This window comes from Hippocampus comes, unplaced genomic scaffold (assembly GCF_001891065.2).
Source record: "Hippocampus comes isolate QL1 unplaced genomic scaffold, H_comes_QL1_v1.1 scaffold124, whole genome shotgun sequence".
NCBI lineage: Eukaryota > Metazoa > Chordata > Actinopteri > Syngnathiformes > Syngnathidae > Hippocampus > Hippocampus comes.
The window spans coordinates 1,709,990-1,724,178 of record NW_017805075.1 but is presented as its reverse complement, the minus strand read 5'-3'; the positions used below and the strand labels follow the sequence as shown (position 1 = coordinate 1,724,178).

The 14,189-nt window shown below is 43.1% G+C and overlaps 2 protein-coding genes across 7 annotated transcripts; one reads left to right on the top strand and one right to left on the bottom strand.

The window, feature by feature from the left end:
• Window positions 1–1,701: 1,701 nt before the first annotated feature.
• LOC109513027 (uncharacterized protein At5g50100, mitochondrial-like) lies at window positions 1,702–5,612 on the bottom strand. 2 transcript variants are annotated; one of them, XM_019865226.1, is made up of 3 exons: window positions 5,128–5,612; window positions 4,120–4,254; window positions 1,702–2,372 (listed from the first exon to the last, which is right to left on the bottom strand). In XM_019865226.1, exons 1-3 carry the CDS (start codon window positions 5,239–5,241, stop codon window positions 2,178–2,180), a joined length of 444 nt encoding a protein of 147 aa, XP_019720785.1. In that variant the 5' UTR covers window positions 5,242–5,612; the 3' UTR covers window positions 1,702–2,177. The 2 variants fall into 2 exon arrangements, with proteins under 2 accessions (XP_019720785.1, XP_019720784.1); XM_019865225.1 differs by having other exon boundaries at window positions 4,120–4,308; window positions 5,128–5,605.
• On the top strand, window positions 4,354–13,696 carry slc16a7 (solute carrier family 16 member 7). Of its 5 annotated transcripts, XR_002167641.1 has the most exons (8): window positions 9,149–9,254; window positions 9,285–9,444; window positions 9,556–9,786; window positions 9,874–10,017; window positions 10,910–11,734; window positions 11,811–12,039; window positions 12,990–13,037; window positions 13,289–13,696. XR_002167641.1 is itself a non-coding variant. In XM_019865222.1 (7 exons), exons 2-6 carry the CDS (start codon window positions 9,354–9,356, stop codon window positions 12,017–12,019), a joined length of 1,500 nt encoding a protein of 499 aa, XP_019720781.1. In that variant the 5' UTR covers window positions 4,354–4,772; window positions 9,346–9,353; the 3' UTR covers window positions 12,020–12,039; window positions 12,990–13,696. The 5 variants fall into 5 exon arrangements, 4 of the variants coding, with proteins under 4 accessions (XP_019720781.1, XP_019720783.1, XP_019720780.1 ...); XM_019865222.1 differs by lacking the exon at window positions 9,149–9,254 and adding an exon at window positions 4,354–4,772 and having other exon boundaries at window positions 9,346–9,444; window positions 12,990–13,696; XM_019865221.1 differs by having other exon boundaries at window positions 12,990–13,696.
• The last annotated feature ends 493 nt before the right edge of the window (window positions 13,697–14,189 follow it).

Genomic DNA, 14,189 nt, shown 5'->3' with positions numbered 1-14,189 from the left:
TCGTGACCAGTGTTGAGTCAAAGCAAACAGGCTTACAGTAAGGTCATGTCACGTGTTTGGTGCCATTGCTGCATGACTGCTGGAAACACGCTCAGTGAGCTAATGTTAGCTCCGACTTGCGTCAAAACACAGCACACAAACACACCTCGGAAATGAACACGGTGTACATTTTGTAAACACTTTTGTCCTGCAGAGATTAAGTACACGCACGCGCGTGCGCACACACATAAACATGGGTGTATATTTATATGTAGTCACAAAGACCTGTCTGCCATTGTTGAGGTACAATGTTGCTGTTTATTTCTACATCCAGCAGGCATTTACTGATAACTGCACCTTGCAAAAAAAAGAAAAGAAAAAAGAAAAAAACATGCTGATTGCAGCACATGATGTCTGATTTTTACAAAAAAAAAAGAAAAGAAAAAAACATGCTGATTTCAGCACATGATGTCTGATTTTTTTTTAATTATCACAATTTCCAGTCGACTATTTACACACATTCTAGAATCTAGATTTATACGGCCCGCGGGCCAGATCCGGCCTGTTGGTCTTTTTAATCCGGCCTGCCGAAAGTTGGTACACAATTAAGGTTCAATGTGAATGATTGCATTCATTTCATTTGTGCCAGCGCCAACTCAAGCAACTCCTGCTCAATACGACGGAATAAGTGTGTCTGTCCCGCTATTTTCGATCAATGGATCCAAAAAACGGCGACATGCAAGTGACTCCTGATTGCAGTGAGCTTTACTGGAATTGCAAAAGTTTTTTTAATTTCATTCATTTACATTTACGTCCTGTAGATCATGGCATCCAAACAAAGAGGAACAGTAATGACCGCGGAAGAGAAAGTGATATGTATCTGATTAAACGAAGCGGGTTACAAAGTACGAAACATTCAGGAGACACTTGGAGTCGGAAAGACTCAAAGGAACGAGACTTTGAAAAACAAGGAAGCGATTCTCAGTCAGTGACAGTCTGATTCTGGCAATTTCCATGCTCAGAGTGAATTGCTTGCGGCTCGACAGACAGTCAAGTAAATGAACGTTTCCTGGAATCTGACTGGACTGTTATCGTGCAAAAAACGTTCCGTAAACTGGACCGCCAATAATAGAGAAGGCGAGCTCCATAGCGCTAACTATGAGCATCGAGGATGTCGAAGCGTCCCGTGGCTGGCTTCAAAAGTTCATTGCACGACATCAATGCTGTCATGTGTGGTGATCGAGGGAAGGTAAAGTTAGAGACAGTGAGTGAGTGGAAAGAAAAGCCACCAGGTCTCTTATTCGTCTCATTTTGTAGCAAATAGTCCTAACTTTGTTGTATTTTGTTCATATACCTCTACTGTCGCTGCAGTTTTTGTGTTATAAACATATTTTGGGCAATATATTGTTGCACTTTGCTGCTTGTCTTGTCATACATGTCTGTTGTTAACATACTTGGACGTTCATACAGGACATATACCACAGTTGTTCCACTGTTCTCATTAAAAAAAGTATGTTAAGACTTCAATGCTTTTGTTCTGTTGATGTTTGGTATGGACTGTCAACGTGTGCAGTTTTTTATATGTACCATATCTTGTGCTGACCCGGCCCACCTGTCAAATTTAGAAATCAATATGGCCCCGAACCAAAAAGTTTGCCCACTCCTGATCTAGATTGTAACCTGAAATGACACCTTGTGGGCAGCTAAGATATGCTCTTATTCTCTTATCTTTTTAATGACTCCAATATTCTTCTAAACCCATAAAAACATTTGACACCATAAATCATTTCCAATACGACTTTATTTTTTAAAATCGGCTTGTCCAGCAATCATGCAAAAAAAAAGATAACTGGCAGTTTGAGAGAGACATTTACCATCCAGTGAAGATTACCAACCATTGTTGCTATATGCCGCATTAGTGTCTGGACATGGGAGACACTAGGTTGGAATGATCGCAGATCATTTCCTCTTCCTGCTCCATAGAGTCTGATGACTTGATAACTCGTTCTATTGGGCTGCTGCGATCCAAGGCCTTTTCGTTGCCATTTTCAGGCCTTGGCATAGATGGGGAGTGGAAGACAATACTGTCCTGAAGCCAAGTAGCTGGTGAAACGGACTGCATGCTTATAATTTGATCCTGGATACTTCGCCTGAGTGTTTTCTCTCTTTAGGTCCATGATGAGGTTCTCCCTCATAGTTCATCGCGTTTTCTTTTGACAGCGTCCCGTAGTGCACTCATCTCCACGTCCAGTCCACTTGAGGCGGTTCCGGGCAAAAATGGCATAGAAATTGTCCATGAACGGTCTTACTGGCGGCCACATCATGAAGCGGCCCAACCAACCCAGGCCGACGGCGCCATACATGACTGCGAATGCTGGGACCCCGCGGTGAACCTACAGAGAACAAGGAGCAATTCGAAAAAGAAAGCTCAATCAATGATGCTGTGTCAGACATGCACTGCATATGACATCAACATTTGGGACACAAACAATTTGACCCTCTGCAACTTCCACTAATAACAGGGGTACATACTGTAAGTACATACATAACTGCCAATCATAACTTCTTCACTCAACTTATCAGATAGAACGATAAACACAGCCACGTTTAAAAATGAAAGCTAAGTGCTTTCCAGCCAGTAACGTCACACGTGCTAAGATGTCGGAAAAATCCAATTATACAGTCCCTGTTGATGCTGCAACGTTCAGTATTTCAAAAATGGCTCAGCGCCTGCAGGCGTTACAACTTGGTAAAAGAAACACCTTTTCATCTGTTTTCCATTTCATTCATGAAACATACTGGATGTCCAAATTGATCCTGCGACAACTTGGTAATGCACAGCCTTTTTCAAATCGGGTGATCAAAAGAGGCGAGCACCTGTTGTTTTGTTTTCTGAAGCATGTGCGACACTGTGGATGATTGTGGTTGTGGAATGGGCATCGACTTGTGAAAAAACGTTCCGTTTGCACCGCACCATGCTTGCCGTCATAATATTTCCGCAGGCAAGGAAACTGCCAGTTGTTTTATTTTGTACATCAGACAGCCGCGGTGGCTCACACACTGGTGCAGACACTTCCTCACACGTCTGAGGCCAACACATGACGGCAGCCCAAACGACCACACAAATTGGCTGCAAAACACAGAGTGAGTTTTTGAGTTTTGTTTTTTTTTTTTAAACCTCACGAGGCGAAACAGATAAAAAAATAACATAATAATAATTAAGATACTTGCTTCAGGATTTCATGAGAGAAAAATAAAATAAATGTTTATGTCTTTCGTTTTGTCACATGGTGTTTGTTGTTCCTTTGTGTGGACCCGATGTGGACCGTTTTCTGCATTTTTTGGCCTTGACATTCGTAAAAGGAGAAGAATCTGTGCTTGGTAGTTGCACCTTCTCGGCCGCACGCGTGTACCAGCACTGACCTTCATTGGGAGGAACGTCGGTGCTTTTTGACTATCACTGCTGGACAGCCCCTGGGGTGCTTGTGTTTTTGCGCCCGTAATGTGAAATATTTTTCACAGCCCCATAGATGGCTTGCGGAGCCGAGGATGAGGAGAGAGGAGCGTCGGCGCGGATGCGTAGTTGGAACTGAGTCGCCGCTTTGAATTGAAACAGATTTAGATGGGACAAGAGAAATCCACTGGTGAAAGGACACTTCGATTCTGTCCTCTTTCATCTAGAACTGCTTCAAACAACAAAGCGTATGCAGGAAAAATGGTTAAGATTGCATGACTCTTTGTGTTTGACGTTATCAATCCATCAATCAAACTTCATTTATGTGTTGTTATATTATTTTGTTCTTATATGTTAACTGTCTTGTAAAGAGCTTTGTTACAGCTGCAGCTGTTGTGAAAAGCGCAATATAAATTAAGATCTATTGTATTGAATTGTATTGTATTGTATCATACTTCTCTGACACCTATTGGGCTTTGCCGGCATCTTAGACCATTTCAGAAAGAGCACTAGAAAGGTGTGTTTTTCAGCAAACAGTTAAGGATCAATTCCATAGGATAACAAAAAAAAAGTGAACAGGCGAATTTGTGAATGGCGAAGCGCAATTATGTGAGGAATTACTGTACTGTCGTTGAATTAGTGCAATGGTGCTGCTGGGTAATAGGTGAACAGTAATATTAACTGACCTGATGCCTCTCATCAATCACATGCATTTCCTCCATGGCTGCCTCAAAGCTGACTCCCTTGCATTTGGCTCCATCATAGCCAGGAAGGGAGATATCGACAAACTCCACTTTTTCAGGCTGGTTCCTCTGCAAAAATTGAAGGAATCGGATTTCTGTCACACATATGGGACAAAGGCCATCGTACAGCACCTGTGGCAGAGAACAACAAACGCTTGCATAAATAAAGCTTCACGTCACGTTCATGAAAACAGCAACCTGGAATCCAAACAGCACGTACTGTGATGTACACCCTACAAATTGAAGACTGCGCTTGCTCAGAATGTGGGATTCCAGTACATATTCTATTTCAAAACACTCTGTCATTTGAAGCATACCGGGTGTGTTTGCATAGTGATGTTTTCCAGATGGTTAGCCATGAATGATGTGCCATGACTTCTGAGTGACAAGCACTACGCGTGTTCAGTCTTTGCACCAGTATGAAAATCCAGGAGCAGGTGGTCGTCCACGTGCAGTATTAGTGACATCAGTGACATACAAAACTACAGCCAAATATAACTGTGGGGTCCACTTTGCCCTGAGGCTTCAGTCCGCGAGGACAATCTGCTGCTAAAAGTTGAGCTAGCCAGGAGGATCCTTGATCGAGCGTTTTCAAGGTGATGAGCGTTTTGTGATTTTCGTGTGCTCATCGCTCCAGGTGCTTGCTGAGTTAAAACAGCAATAAACGCTTGTAAAAGATGAACATTGCTGTGCTGACTAATAACATAGCATCTCAGGGTACCTCTCCAGCGAATAACAAAAAACGATTGTGTGATATTGAAAATGAGCACATTTACGTCACAGTTCGGCTAATTTTACACCCTATTTGACGCATAGTAACAGAGCCTGGCTTGACTTGATGTGAGCTAACCACTGTAAACATGTGCATGCATTCCTTTAAAAACTTAACAACAACACATCGTAACAGCAAAAATCATCGGTGTCAAGTGTACCGTGTTAATAGGAACTCACCTTGACAGGGACCTTTGGAAGTTGCTGTCGGCAGACGAGGGCGCGTGCCACGGTTCGCGCGGGTAGTCTGGTTAAAGCCGACGCGAGATGATGTATTCTCACGCTGGGAAACATTTTGTACTCGAAAGGCAAACGTCGCAAGGCTAGTCACAAAAGTTCACGCCATAGATGAAAACACACACGAGTTCTTCCGGCGTTTGGTAACGGCAACCGCTCGAGGGGGCGTGCTCAAAACCCCAAACGCTGTGTGAGTGTGTCACTCACGGACGGCCGTCATTGAATTCCGCGGTGCCTGTGTCCGCCCACTGCTTCTATACGTCAAAGCGGCCGCCATCTTGCTGCAGTCATGACCGTTTGCAGTCAGCGGAAGTATTTCTGACCAAATATCTACGACCAACCTTTATACTGTACCTGTATTTAGATTGGCTACCAAGAATGATTGTTTGAGTGGGCACATTGCAGCATACAGTCAGTCTTCTTTTCCAGATGCTACATGGTGGAAGATAAATGTTAAGAAAGTAATTCATTTAAGTAAAAATTTGCATTTTAAATGTATGAGGTACAATAAGTGCAAAAGTTTTTTGTTACGAAAAGAAAGATATGTTTACTACTATAGCGGCACGGTGGGCGACTGGTTAGCACGTCCGCTTTTGCGTGTTCTCTCTATGCCTGTGTGGATTTTCTCCTGCACTTTCTCCTCCCACATTCCAAAAACATGCATAGAATGTTAATGGATTGTCCCTAGGTGTGAGTGTGAGCATGAATAGTTGTTCGTCTATGTGCTCCCTGCGATTGGCTGTCAACCAATTCAGGCTGTATCCCACCTACTACTGCCTGAAGACAACTGGGATAGGCTCCAGCACCCCCCGTGACCCTTGTGAGGTTAAAACAGATCGAAAAATGGATGGATGGATGGATGTTTACTACTTATTTACACATAATTAATATACATACATGTATGACTACAACCACTGAAACTGATGTATGACTTATTGCTTTAGTTAACCAATTAAAAAACCTTGGAATACAACAGGGTGGCACCGCGGTAGACTGGTGACCACGTCCACTTCACAGTGCAGAGGTCATGGGTTTTCTCCGGGTACTCTGGCTGTATTTCTAAATGCATTACAAAAACATGCATTGTAGATTGACCGAACGTTCCAAATTGTCCCTCAGTGTGATTATGAGCGCAAATGGTTGATTGTCTTCATGTGCCCTGCGATTGGCTGGCAACCAGTTCAGGGTGTACCCAACCTACTGCCTGAAGACAGCTGGAATAGGCCCCAGCACGCCTGAAACCCTCGTTAGGATAAGCGGATCAGATAATGGATGGATGGAATACAACTGTTTGAAACACCCACCTCCATGAATTGCCCGTTTGAAGTTTTAGTGCTCACACTTTAGCTGGCATCTTAGTTTGTTGGAAACTGAAATTACCACTGACATGAGGTCAAAATGTTGGTTGCTTGCTCTCTGTAATGTAGAGGTCATTCCATTCATCACTATAATGCACTGAGCAGAATGTTTGTTCACCCTGATAGGAAGCCACAATCTTAATCAAGAGCTCAAACATGACTGATTTTATCATTCTCTGTTTACATTTTTTTGACCTCATGTTTTTAGGTTGGAAAAAGTAAAATACCAGTACAGTATTGACATAAGGTAGAGATAATCATCTGTGCTATATGTTACACAGAGGGCATATTTGACAATAAAAGCTGACTTGACTTGATAGTCTGAATTGTGATGTGGTTTGTTCAATACTCGTACTACCGTAATTGGAGATGTGAAAATATGTTCTCCTTTTGTGCCTCACGTAATTTCCATTTCCTCCTCATTATACAGTCAGCGAATACTGTCTTCCGACATTTCATTCCATGCAGGGTCACTTGGGTTGTTGCATTTAAAACATACGAATTTTCCAACATCTGGAAAGAGAGAAATCTTGTAATAGGGAGAAATCTTGTAATTGTAATGTTTTATATATATATATATATATATAAAATTCTCCCTAACGCCATTTGTAAAACGATATAATTACCTTGACAGAATTGCTGACCTCTGTGGCAGCATGTTTGTTTCACGGTTGTTTCAGTGTTCAAAAGTCGTCTGCATGGTGTTCGCATGTTCTCATGTTCAGGTTCACTGAAGACTAAATTCTGAATGTGAGTGTGAATGGTTTTTTGTCTGTATTTGCCTTGCATGTGACTGGCCATCTCTCACTCAAAGTCAGCTGGTCAGGGCTCATGCTCACCTGCGATCAGAATGAAAATGGATGGAGGTATGCATGGCTCTAATATACAGTATGCTGTGAACCATGTGTACAGCTCTCTCTGAAACATTTATTTTTGTGCATGCAAACACTTTGTTTTTCTTCTACCCCCCAATTTTGCTGCTGTAGACTGTAAATTTCCCCAGTATGGGACAAGTAAAGGATATCTTAATCTTAATCTTAATTCACCAACATACCTCACAATCTCCCAATAATCATAATCCTGACAAAAAAAAAAATCTAAAATGACAAACTCCGATCTTTCCCTCAATGTATTGAATGCCTCACCGACATTAAAAAAATAGACAATTACTTCTTAATCATTAGGTCAGTGAAAAGGAAAAGTGCCTTTCTGTTGTCTTCGCTGCAGGGACTTGTTTTTTCAGGGATGGCACACCTGTGTCAAGGCACCCTGTGGCCTCTGCATGACTTCTGTTCCTCACGTTTAGTATGTGGGTGTGTTCCTTTTGCTCTTTCGCTGTTTTGAGATTGCCCCCATGACCCTTGAAAATCCAACAGGTGAATCCTTCTGTGGGAACCTGTGCAAATATGGCAGGTAGTTCATGGGACTGTTTCAAACTCTTACTTAAAAACTCTGTTGCAACTGTCCCATCTAAACAAAAACATTTGTGGCATGGAATGTTTCATAATTCCCACCATTACCACTATTTTCCTTGAGTTAACACATACTGGCACAGAGTAAATCAAAAATCCATTTTAGTCAAATCTGACCACCAACAGCCTTATTTTAGTGTACACAAACTGACATTTTCAAATCTTTTCATTATTGTGTATTTTGGGTCACTTGTGTCACAGTGTCAGAATATCAACTACCGGTAATTTGAAATGTGTCAGCAAAGCTTACATAATGATGTGATGAGCATAGTCTTCGTGAAGGTAAAAATGCTGCAGACAAGCAGTAATGTTAAGACAGCTGAGATATGAGGCTACGGCACCCCGCAAAGCTGAGGGAAGTTGGACAACAATGCTCAAGTCCCGCCTTTGAAAAAAGACGTTATTTACGCAAGGTTGCTTTCATCCACAGCCGTTTGAATTTGACTTTGCAAAGTGCGCCCATTAATTTTTTATTTCTCCCACGAGTGCCAATCAACTAAAACTCAAAGTAAAACTACGTATAGCCCGTGTTTGTCCAGCTTCACGCAATTGCCTCCTGTCAGTGAGGCTGCACACATGAGCAACCACAGGAAGCAAATGCTAAAGATCAAAGTAAATAACATTTTTTTAAAAACTTGAAATAATTGAAGTTCATCTCATCTATATATATATATATATATATCTAAACCTTGTTAGGGGTACTGAACCCAACCGGTTCATATGCACATTCACCGAACCCTTCATTAGTGGAAAAACAAAAAACCAAAAAGAGTATAATTTTTTTTTTTTTACAAATTCAAGACATAAAAAACATTTATTAAAAAGAGAAAAAATCTCAACACAATTAGTATAATTATTCAGTATATGTTTTTTAATTGTGCACAAAATGAACCAGCCAGTGATGGCCAAGTGCGTGTCATAACTAATTGACATGTTGAGTTGGGCATGTCTTAACCTCCATGGCAGAGGCTCTGTCGAACCCCTGAGACCGATTCACTGAACCTGACTTTGTTATTGATTTGTTGTTTTATTGTTTATTGTTATATACAATGTATGATATTTGCTCCATGTACAGCACTGTATATACAGCAGTGGTTGTTTTAAAGTGCTCTATAAACACAGTTGAGTTGAGTGAGTGTGTGTGTGTGTGTGTGTGTGTGTGTGTATGCCAAAGTTGTACAGTTTCCAACAAGTTTTGCCGGGTGCATTTACTAACTTCCTTTACAGCAGCTTTGTTTAGGTGGACGGTGCTCGAGTTCCCAGTGTGAAGCGGGGCTGTTTGCTCCACCCTCCCCACCTCCCTGGCCGCTTATTTGTATTCCTTGTGCAAGCACACGTGATGAGATCAGAAGCCTTTCAGCAGGACCTCTCTGAGGAAGCCGGTCACACTCATACTCAACTGCACACTTCCCGGGCCAGCCAATTCACATGTAAGGCTTACACACAGATGCGGTTTGTCCATTGCACTTTGAGTCCTGGACTTGGCGTGTTCGTGGAAGTCTTGGCTGTGTTGATTGGTTTTGCCTCTGTCTTCCTTTCAGCCACTCAAGCCAACATGGCCGCGAAAGCAGCCAGCAATCTGGGCTACATTCCGCCAGACGGAGGCTGGGGCTGGGCCGTCGTCTTGGCCTCCTTCATCTCCATCGGATTTGCCTACGCCTTTCCCAAGTCGCTCACCATCTACTACAAGGAGATTCAGGAATATTTCTCAGTTTCCTACAGCCAGATTGCCTGGGTGTCCTCGGTCATGCTGGCATCCATGTACGCGGCAGGTCGGTCGTCGTGTGGCCCATTTGGGTGTCGTTTGAATTGAACCAAGTGAGCCCTGTGGGCAAATGTGTCCGCTCTCTACTTTACAGGGCCAGTGAGTAGCATTCTTGTCAATCGCTATGGCAGCAGGCCCGTGGTCATGGTTGGTGGGCTCATGGTTTGCTCTGCCATGGTGCTCGCCTCTTTTGGAACGTCTATTGTCCATCTGTATCTCTGTGTTGGCGTCATTGGAGGTAATTAACGCATGCTCAACACTCTCAAATGTCACTTGAAGAAGAGCGCTTGTGAGGAGGAGGAGGAGTGCTTTGGAGGAGTCAGTACAAGCACGAATACAAAGCCAAATGCGGGGCTGAACCATGATCAAAATGGCAGACATTGAATGTCATTAAGTCATTAAGACTACACTGAAGAAATGAATCTAATGTATCGTTACACTGGATAGGACAAGTGAAATATTTGGGCACACCATGTCATTTGGAGCATGAGAAGAAAGTGCATCGGACCGGGATGCAAACAATTCCCAAATGACTATTGTTTTTACATCCAACAGGAGTCTCCCTTTCACCATTTGACACCGACCCAATAAAAAGGGACCTGGGAGAAGAACCTTCAGAAAGGCTTTCCCGTTGCATCGTAGTAAAAAGCTATCATCATGTCAGCACCTGATAGCAAATGTCACATGTCCTTTGTCCGATCGGTTTGGCTTGATTAGCTCGAAGCCATGCAGAGAAGGGAATTCCACATCTAAGAAAGGGTAGGCTTTAATACAGCACGGTTGTGACAAAAGTCCCCGTCTTCTACCGCGAAAAAAATCATCTCCAGATGACTTCAGCTAGGCTGCAAATTCACTGTTTAATTCTATCCTTATTCCCATGTGGATCGTAAGTGATTTATAAGTCAGTTCATCTATATTACGGAAGCGCTGTAAAATGCAACATAGTAACAGAAATCTTCCCACTGTTATTGTTCACCGAATGCTCATAAAAGCCTCACCGTGGAAGCAAAGAGCGGTCTCAATGCTGGAAAAAGATGTTGGCACTGTGCTGCGTTGTCACGACTGCCCGTTAAGATTAATTTGATGCATTTTTGATGATGTCTTAAAGCGCCCCGGTCTGATCTCGCCAGGTTTCGGCCTTGCCTTCAATCTGCAGCCGGCCCTGACCATCATTGGCACCTACTTCCATGCGAAGAGGCCGCTGGCCAACGGGCTGGCGATGACAGGAAGTCCAGTGGTCCTCTTCACTCTGGCTCCACTTAATCAGTTTCTCTTTGATTCTTTCGGCTGGAGAGGAAGCTTCCTGATCCTGGGAGCCCTGGTTTTGAACTGCTGTGTTGCCGGTTCGCTCATGAGACCCGTCAACAAAAAAGTCCCAGCTGAAGTCCAAAGTGAGCCACATGAAAGCGACGGGGCACAGCAAGTCCCGGAGGATAACCTACAAGGTGTAGAAATCCAAAACGAGAGACGCGAAAAGGGCTGTATCGATGTCTCCCTCTTCAAACACCGGGGATTCCTCATTTACCTCACCGGTAACGTGCTCATGTTTTTTGGCTTTTTTGCACCTGTGGTTTTTCTGGCCCCGTATGCCAAACATCTTGGCGTCGATGAGTATTCAGCAGCGTTCTTGCTCTCCATCTTTGCTCTCGTGGACATGTTTGTTAGACCGGCAACGGGTTTGCTCGGCAATACAAAATGGATCCGGCCCAGGATCCAGTATTTATTCAGTTTTGCCGTTTCCTACAACGGGGCGTGTCACCTTTTGTGCCCTCTGGCATCCGGGTATGTGGGCCTGGTGGTTTATGCCGTCTTTTTTGGGATGGCCTTTGGGATGGTCTGCTCTCTGCTCTTCGAAGTGTTGATGGACCTCGTGGGAGCTCACCGCTTCTCCAGCGCGGTTGGACTCGTCACCATTATCGAGTGTGGCCCGGTGCTTCTCGGTCCTCCGCTTTCAGGTTTGGAGCCCAACAAGCCCGCGAGTGCTGCACAGTGAAATATCGGCATTCATGATGAGTTGATTTTGTCTTTCAGGAGCTCTGGTAGATATTTTGGGGGACTACAAATACATGTACTACGCCTGTGGTGTATTTATGCTGGTACCCGGCATATTTTTCTTCATCATGCATTACTACAACTACAAGAGACTGGATGAGGAACAGAGGCAGCAGCAGTCTGCACAGATGAGGACGTGTGGAGAGGCTGTGCAGCTGAAAATGGACCAAGAGGGAACACAGGAATGAATTTGCTGTGTAGGATGAGAGTAAGTGTAGACTCTAGAGACTGCTTGGTGTCATTGCAGAAAAGACAGAGATAAAAAAAACAACAACATTTCATACCTCAGATTAAACCTATTTGATGTAGATTATCTGTAGAGGAATATTTGTTTGTTTGTTCTTTCTGTAAGTGTGGCCTTTTTGGGTGGAGACACCTTTTTTTTTAATGACCTTAATACAACTAGATGGCAGCAGACACCAACATGAAAACTGACCCATTTTATAATCTGAAAATGTTTTTTTTTTCTTCTTTTAATGGTAAGAAAAATGGGATCACATTTCTTCTCCTGGCCTTATTTTTGTACGTGTGAGTGGTGAAAGGAATGCATTGTATTGAGCCATCGGCGACACATTGCGCTAAAAAAGGGCATAGACGCCTACTTTGTTATTTCCCATTCCACATTTGTTTTCACAATACAGTATATCCAAAACAAGTGTACAGAATTTACATAAGAGTGGCCAATTAGGGAAAGTTGAGGAAAAGAGTAAGGGTAATGTGTGATATTTACATCGGACCATTTCATGTCATCCAATGGAAGAGCCGTATCAAGTAAATGTGGCTTGGTTGAGATGGCAGTGGTCAATTGGGTTCGAAACCATATTTATTGACTTTCACCCTTTTCTCAAAAAAGACTGATGTTCAATCCTGCTCTGAAAACCAAAGCATCCAAGATGTGCAGTTTCACAGCATGCTGTAAAAGACGTGGATAGACTGTCATTTCATATGCACAGCGAGTATTGCGATTACATATTACATGACACCCGTTGTGAAAACTGGCTGAAAAAAAAACAGATATCATTTTCTTCACACGGTTAAGTGTTCAGCAGTGCAAAAAAAAAAATGTTAGTCTGGGCACAAGTGAAAATGTGTTTTAGTCACTCACAGCCTTTGTTTCAGTTAAGCTGCACAAACCCATTGTGACATTGTGACCCGCAGGTCAGCACTCACCGACTCACTCAAGCAAGTGGACCCAGCCATGACGTGGTAGGCGTGCTTGTGACTTCTTTTTTAGGATGGCAGCTCCTGCTTCCAATCTTGGCGAGTCATTTGTCTCTCTGTTTTGGGGAGGAATTCTGTTATTGGATTAACTTCATTTTTAGAAGCTACAATCATACCTCACTTTAATGTGGTTCAGTGTTTGCTGTCTCACTGTATCGCGAACTTGTAAGTTGTACATCTAATGTCATGTCACGGATTTGTCACTACTCGACGGTGATCATTTTTCTCCGAGCCAGAATGAAAAGAGTTCATAGAAGAAAGAGAATGTGGAAAGTTTGGGACCATTTCACACCTCACAAAAGACGATGGAGTGCAATGGGTGAATTGGAAAGTAGAACTGGCTTCCGGGACTGCATGTCTACGCTGAGGTGAGCATCATTCGCTTGAGGAAGATGGCCTGCCACCGCCAGTTGGAATGAATGGGAATCATTCTCAGCCAGCGTTTAACAGCCCGCTGCCATCTGGAGCCAACAACAGCCAAGTCTACGTTGTCATTCCCTGATTCCCATATCACTCACTCTTTCACATACATTCATAGTCACAGATACTACAGGGTGGTGACCCCTAGTGGACAAAAATAATGCCTACACCTCAACTGCATATTTTGTATCGATATTATGCATAACACTTTAAGAACTATACAATGAATACTCAACTCAACTGTATTTATAGAGCACTTTCAAACAGCCATTGCTGCATACAAATACAATAAACATATGGTCGCTATTTTGTGGATTTCCATCTATCACGGAGAGTCCTGGAAAAAAAAAAAAAAAAAAACGATAAAAGAGGGCCGGGACAACTGTACTCCAGAAATTATGTTTCAGTCAAGGAAATATCAGCTACGACTGATGAAACGTCGCTACATTTAATTGTTTCCGTTCCCGTTGCTGTTTTCAGTCCCATCAGTGCCGAGGGCCGCTGACAACTCACAAGGTTGCTGACAGCCTCCGTAGAAAAAATAAAGCCAAAAGAGGGCCGACTGCCCAGGTCACATTATTAGCTTCCGTTTATGGTCCCCGTGCATTTTGCTCTGACTCTTGCTGCATGCCCTGGAGCATCTGCAGTACAAGATCCATTGGAGAAGCATTCAAGGACAGAGCAATCCCATTATTACAAATGTATGCTTAAATGTCC

Excerpts from the sequence above, each read along its gene's own strand:
- LOC109513027 (XM_019865225.1), bottom strand. The coding sequence starts at position 5,241 with ATGTTTCCCAGCGTGAGAATACATCATCTCGCGTCGGCTTTAACCAGA. Across the intron at positions 4,309-5,127 it reads TTCCAAAGGTCCCTGTCAAG|GTGCTGTACGATGGCCTTTG; the intron begins GTGAGTTCCTAT and ends TCTCTGCCACAG. Across the intron at positions 2,373-4,119 it reads TGATTGATGAGAGGCATCAG|GTTCACCGCGGGGTCCCAGC; the intron begins GTCAGTTAATAT and ends TGTTCTCTGTAG.
- slc16a7 (XM_019865222.1), top strand. The coding sequence starts at position 9,354 with ATGAGATCAGAAGCCTTTCAGCAGGACCTCTCTGAGGAAGCCGGTCAC. Across the intron at positions 10,018-10,909 it reads CTGTGTTGGCGTCATTGGAG|GTTTCGGCCTTGCCTTCAAT; the intron begins GTAATTAACGCA and ends TGATCTCGCCAG. Across the intron at positions 11,735-11,810 it reads TCTCGGTCCTCCGCTTTCAG|GAGCTCTGGTAGATATTTTG; the intron begins GTTTGGAGCCCA and ends TTTGTCTTTCAG.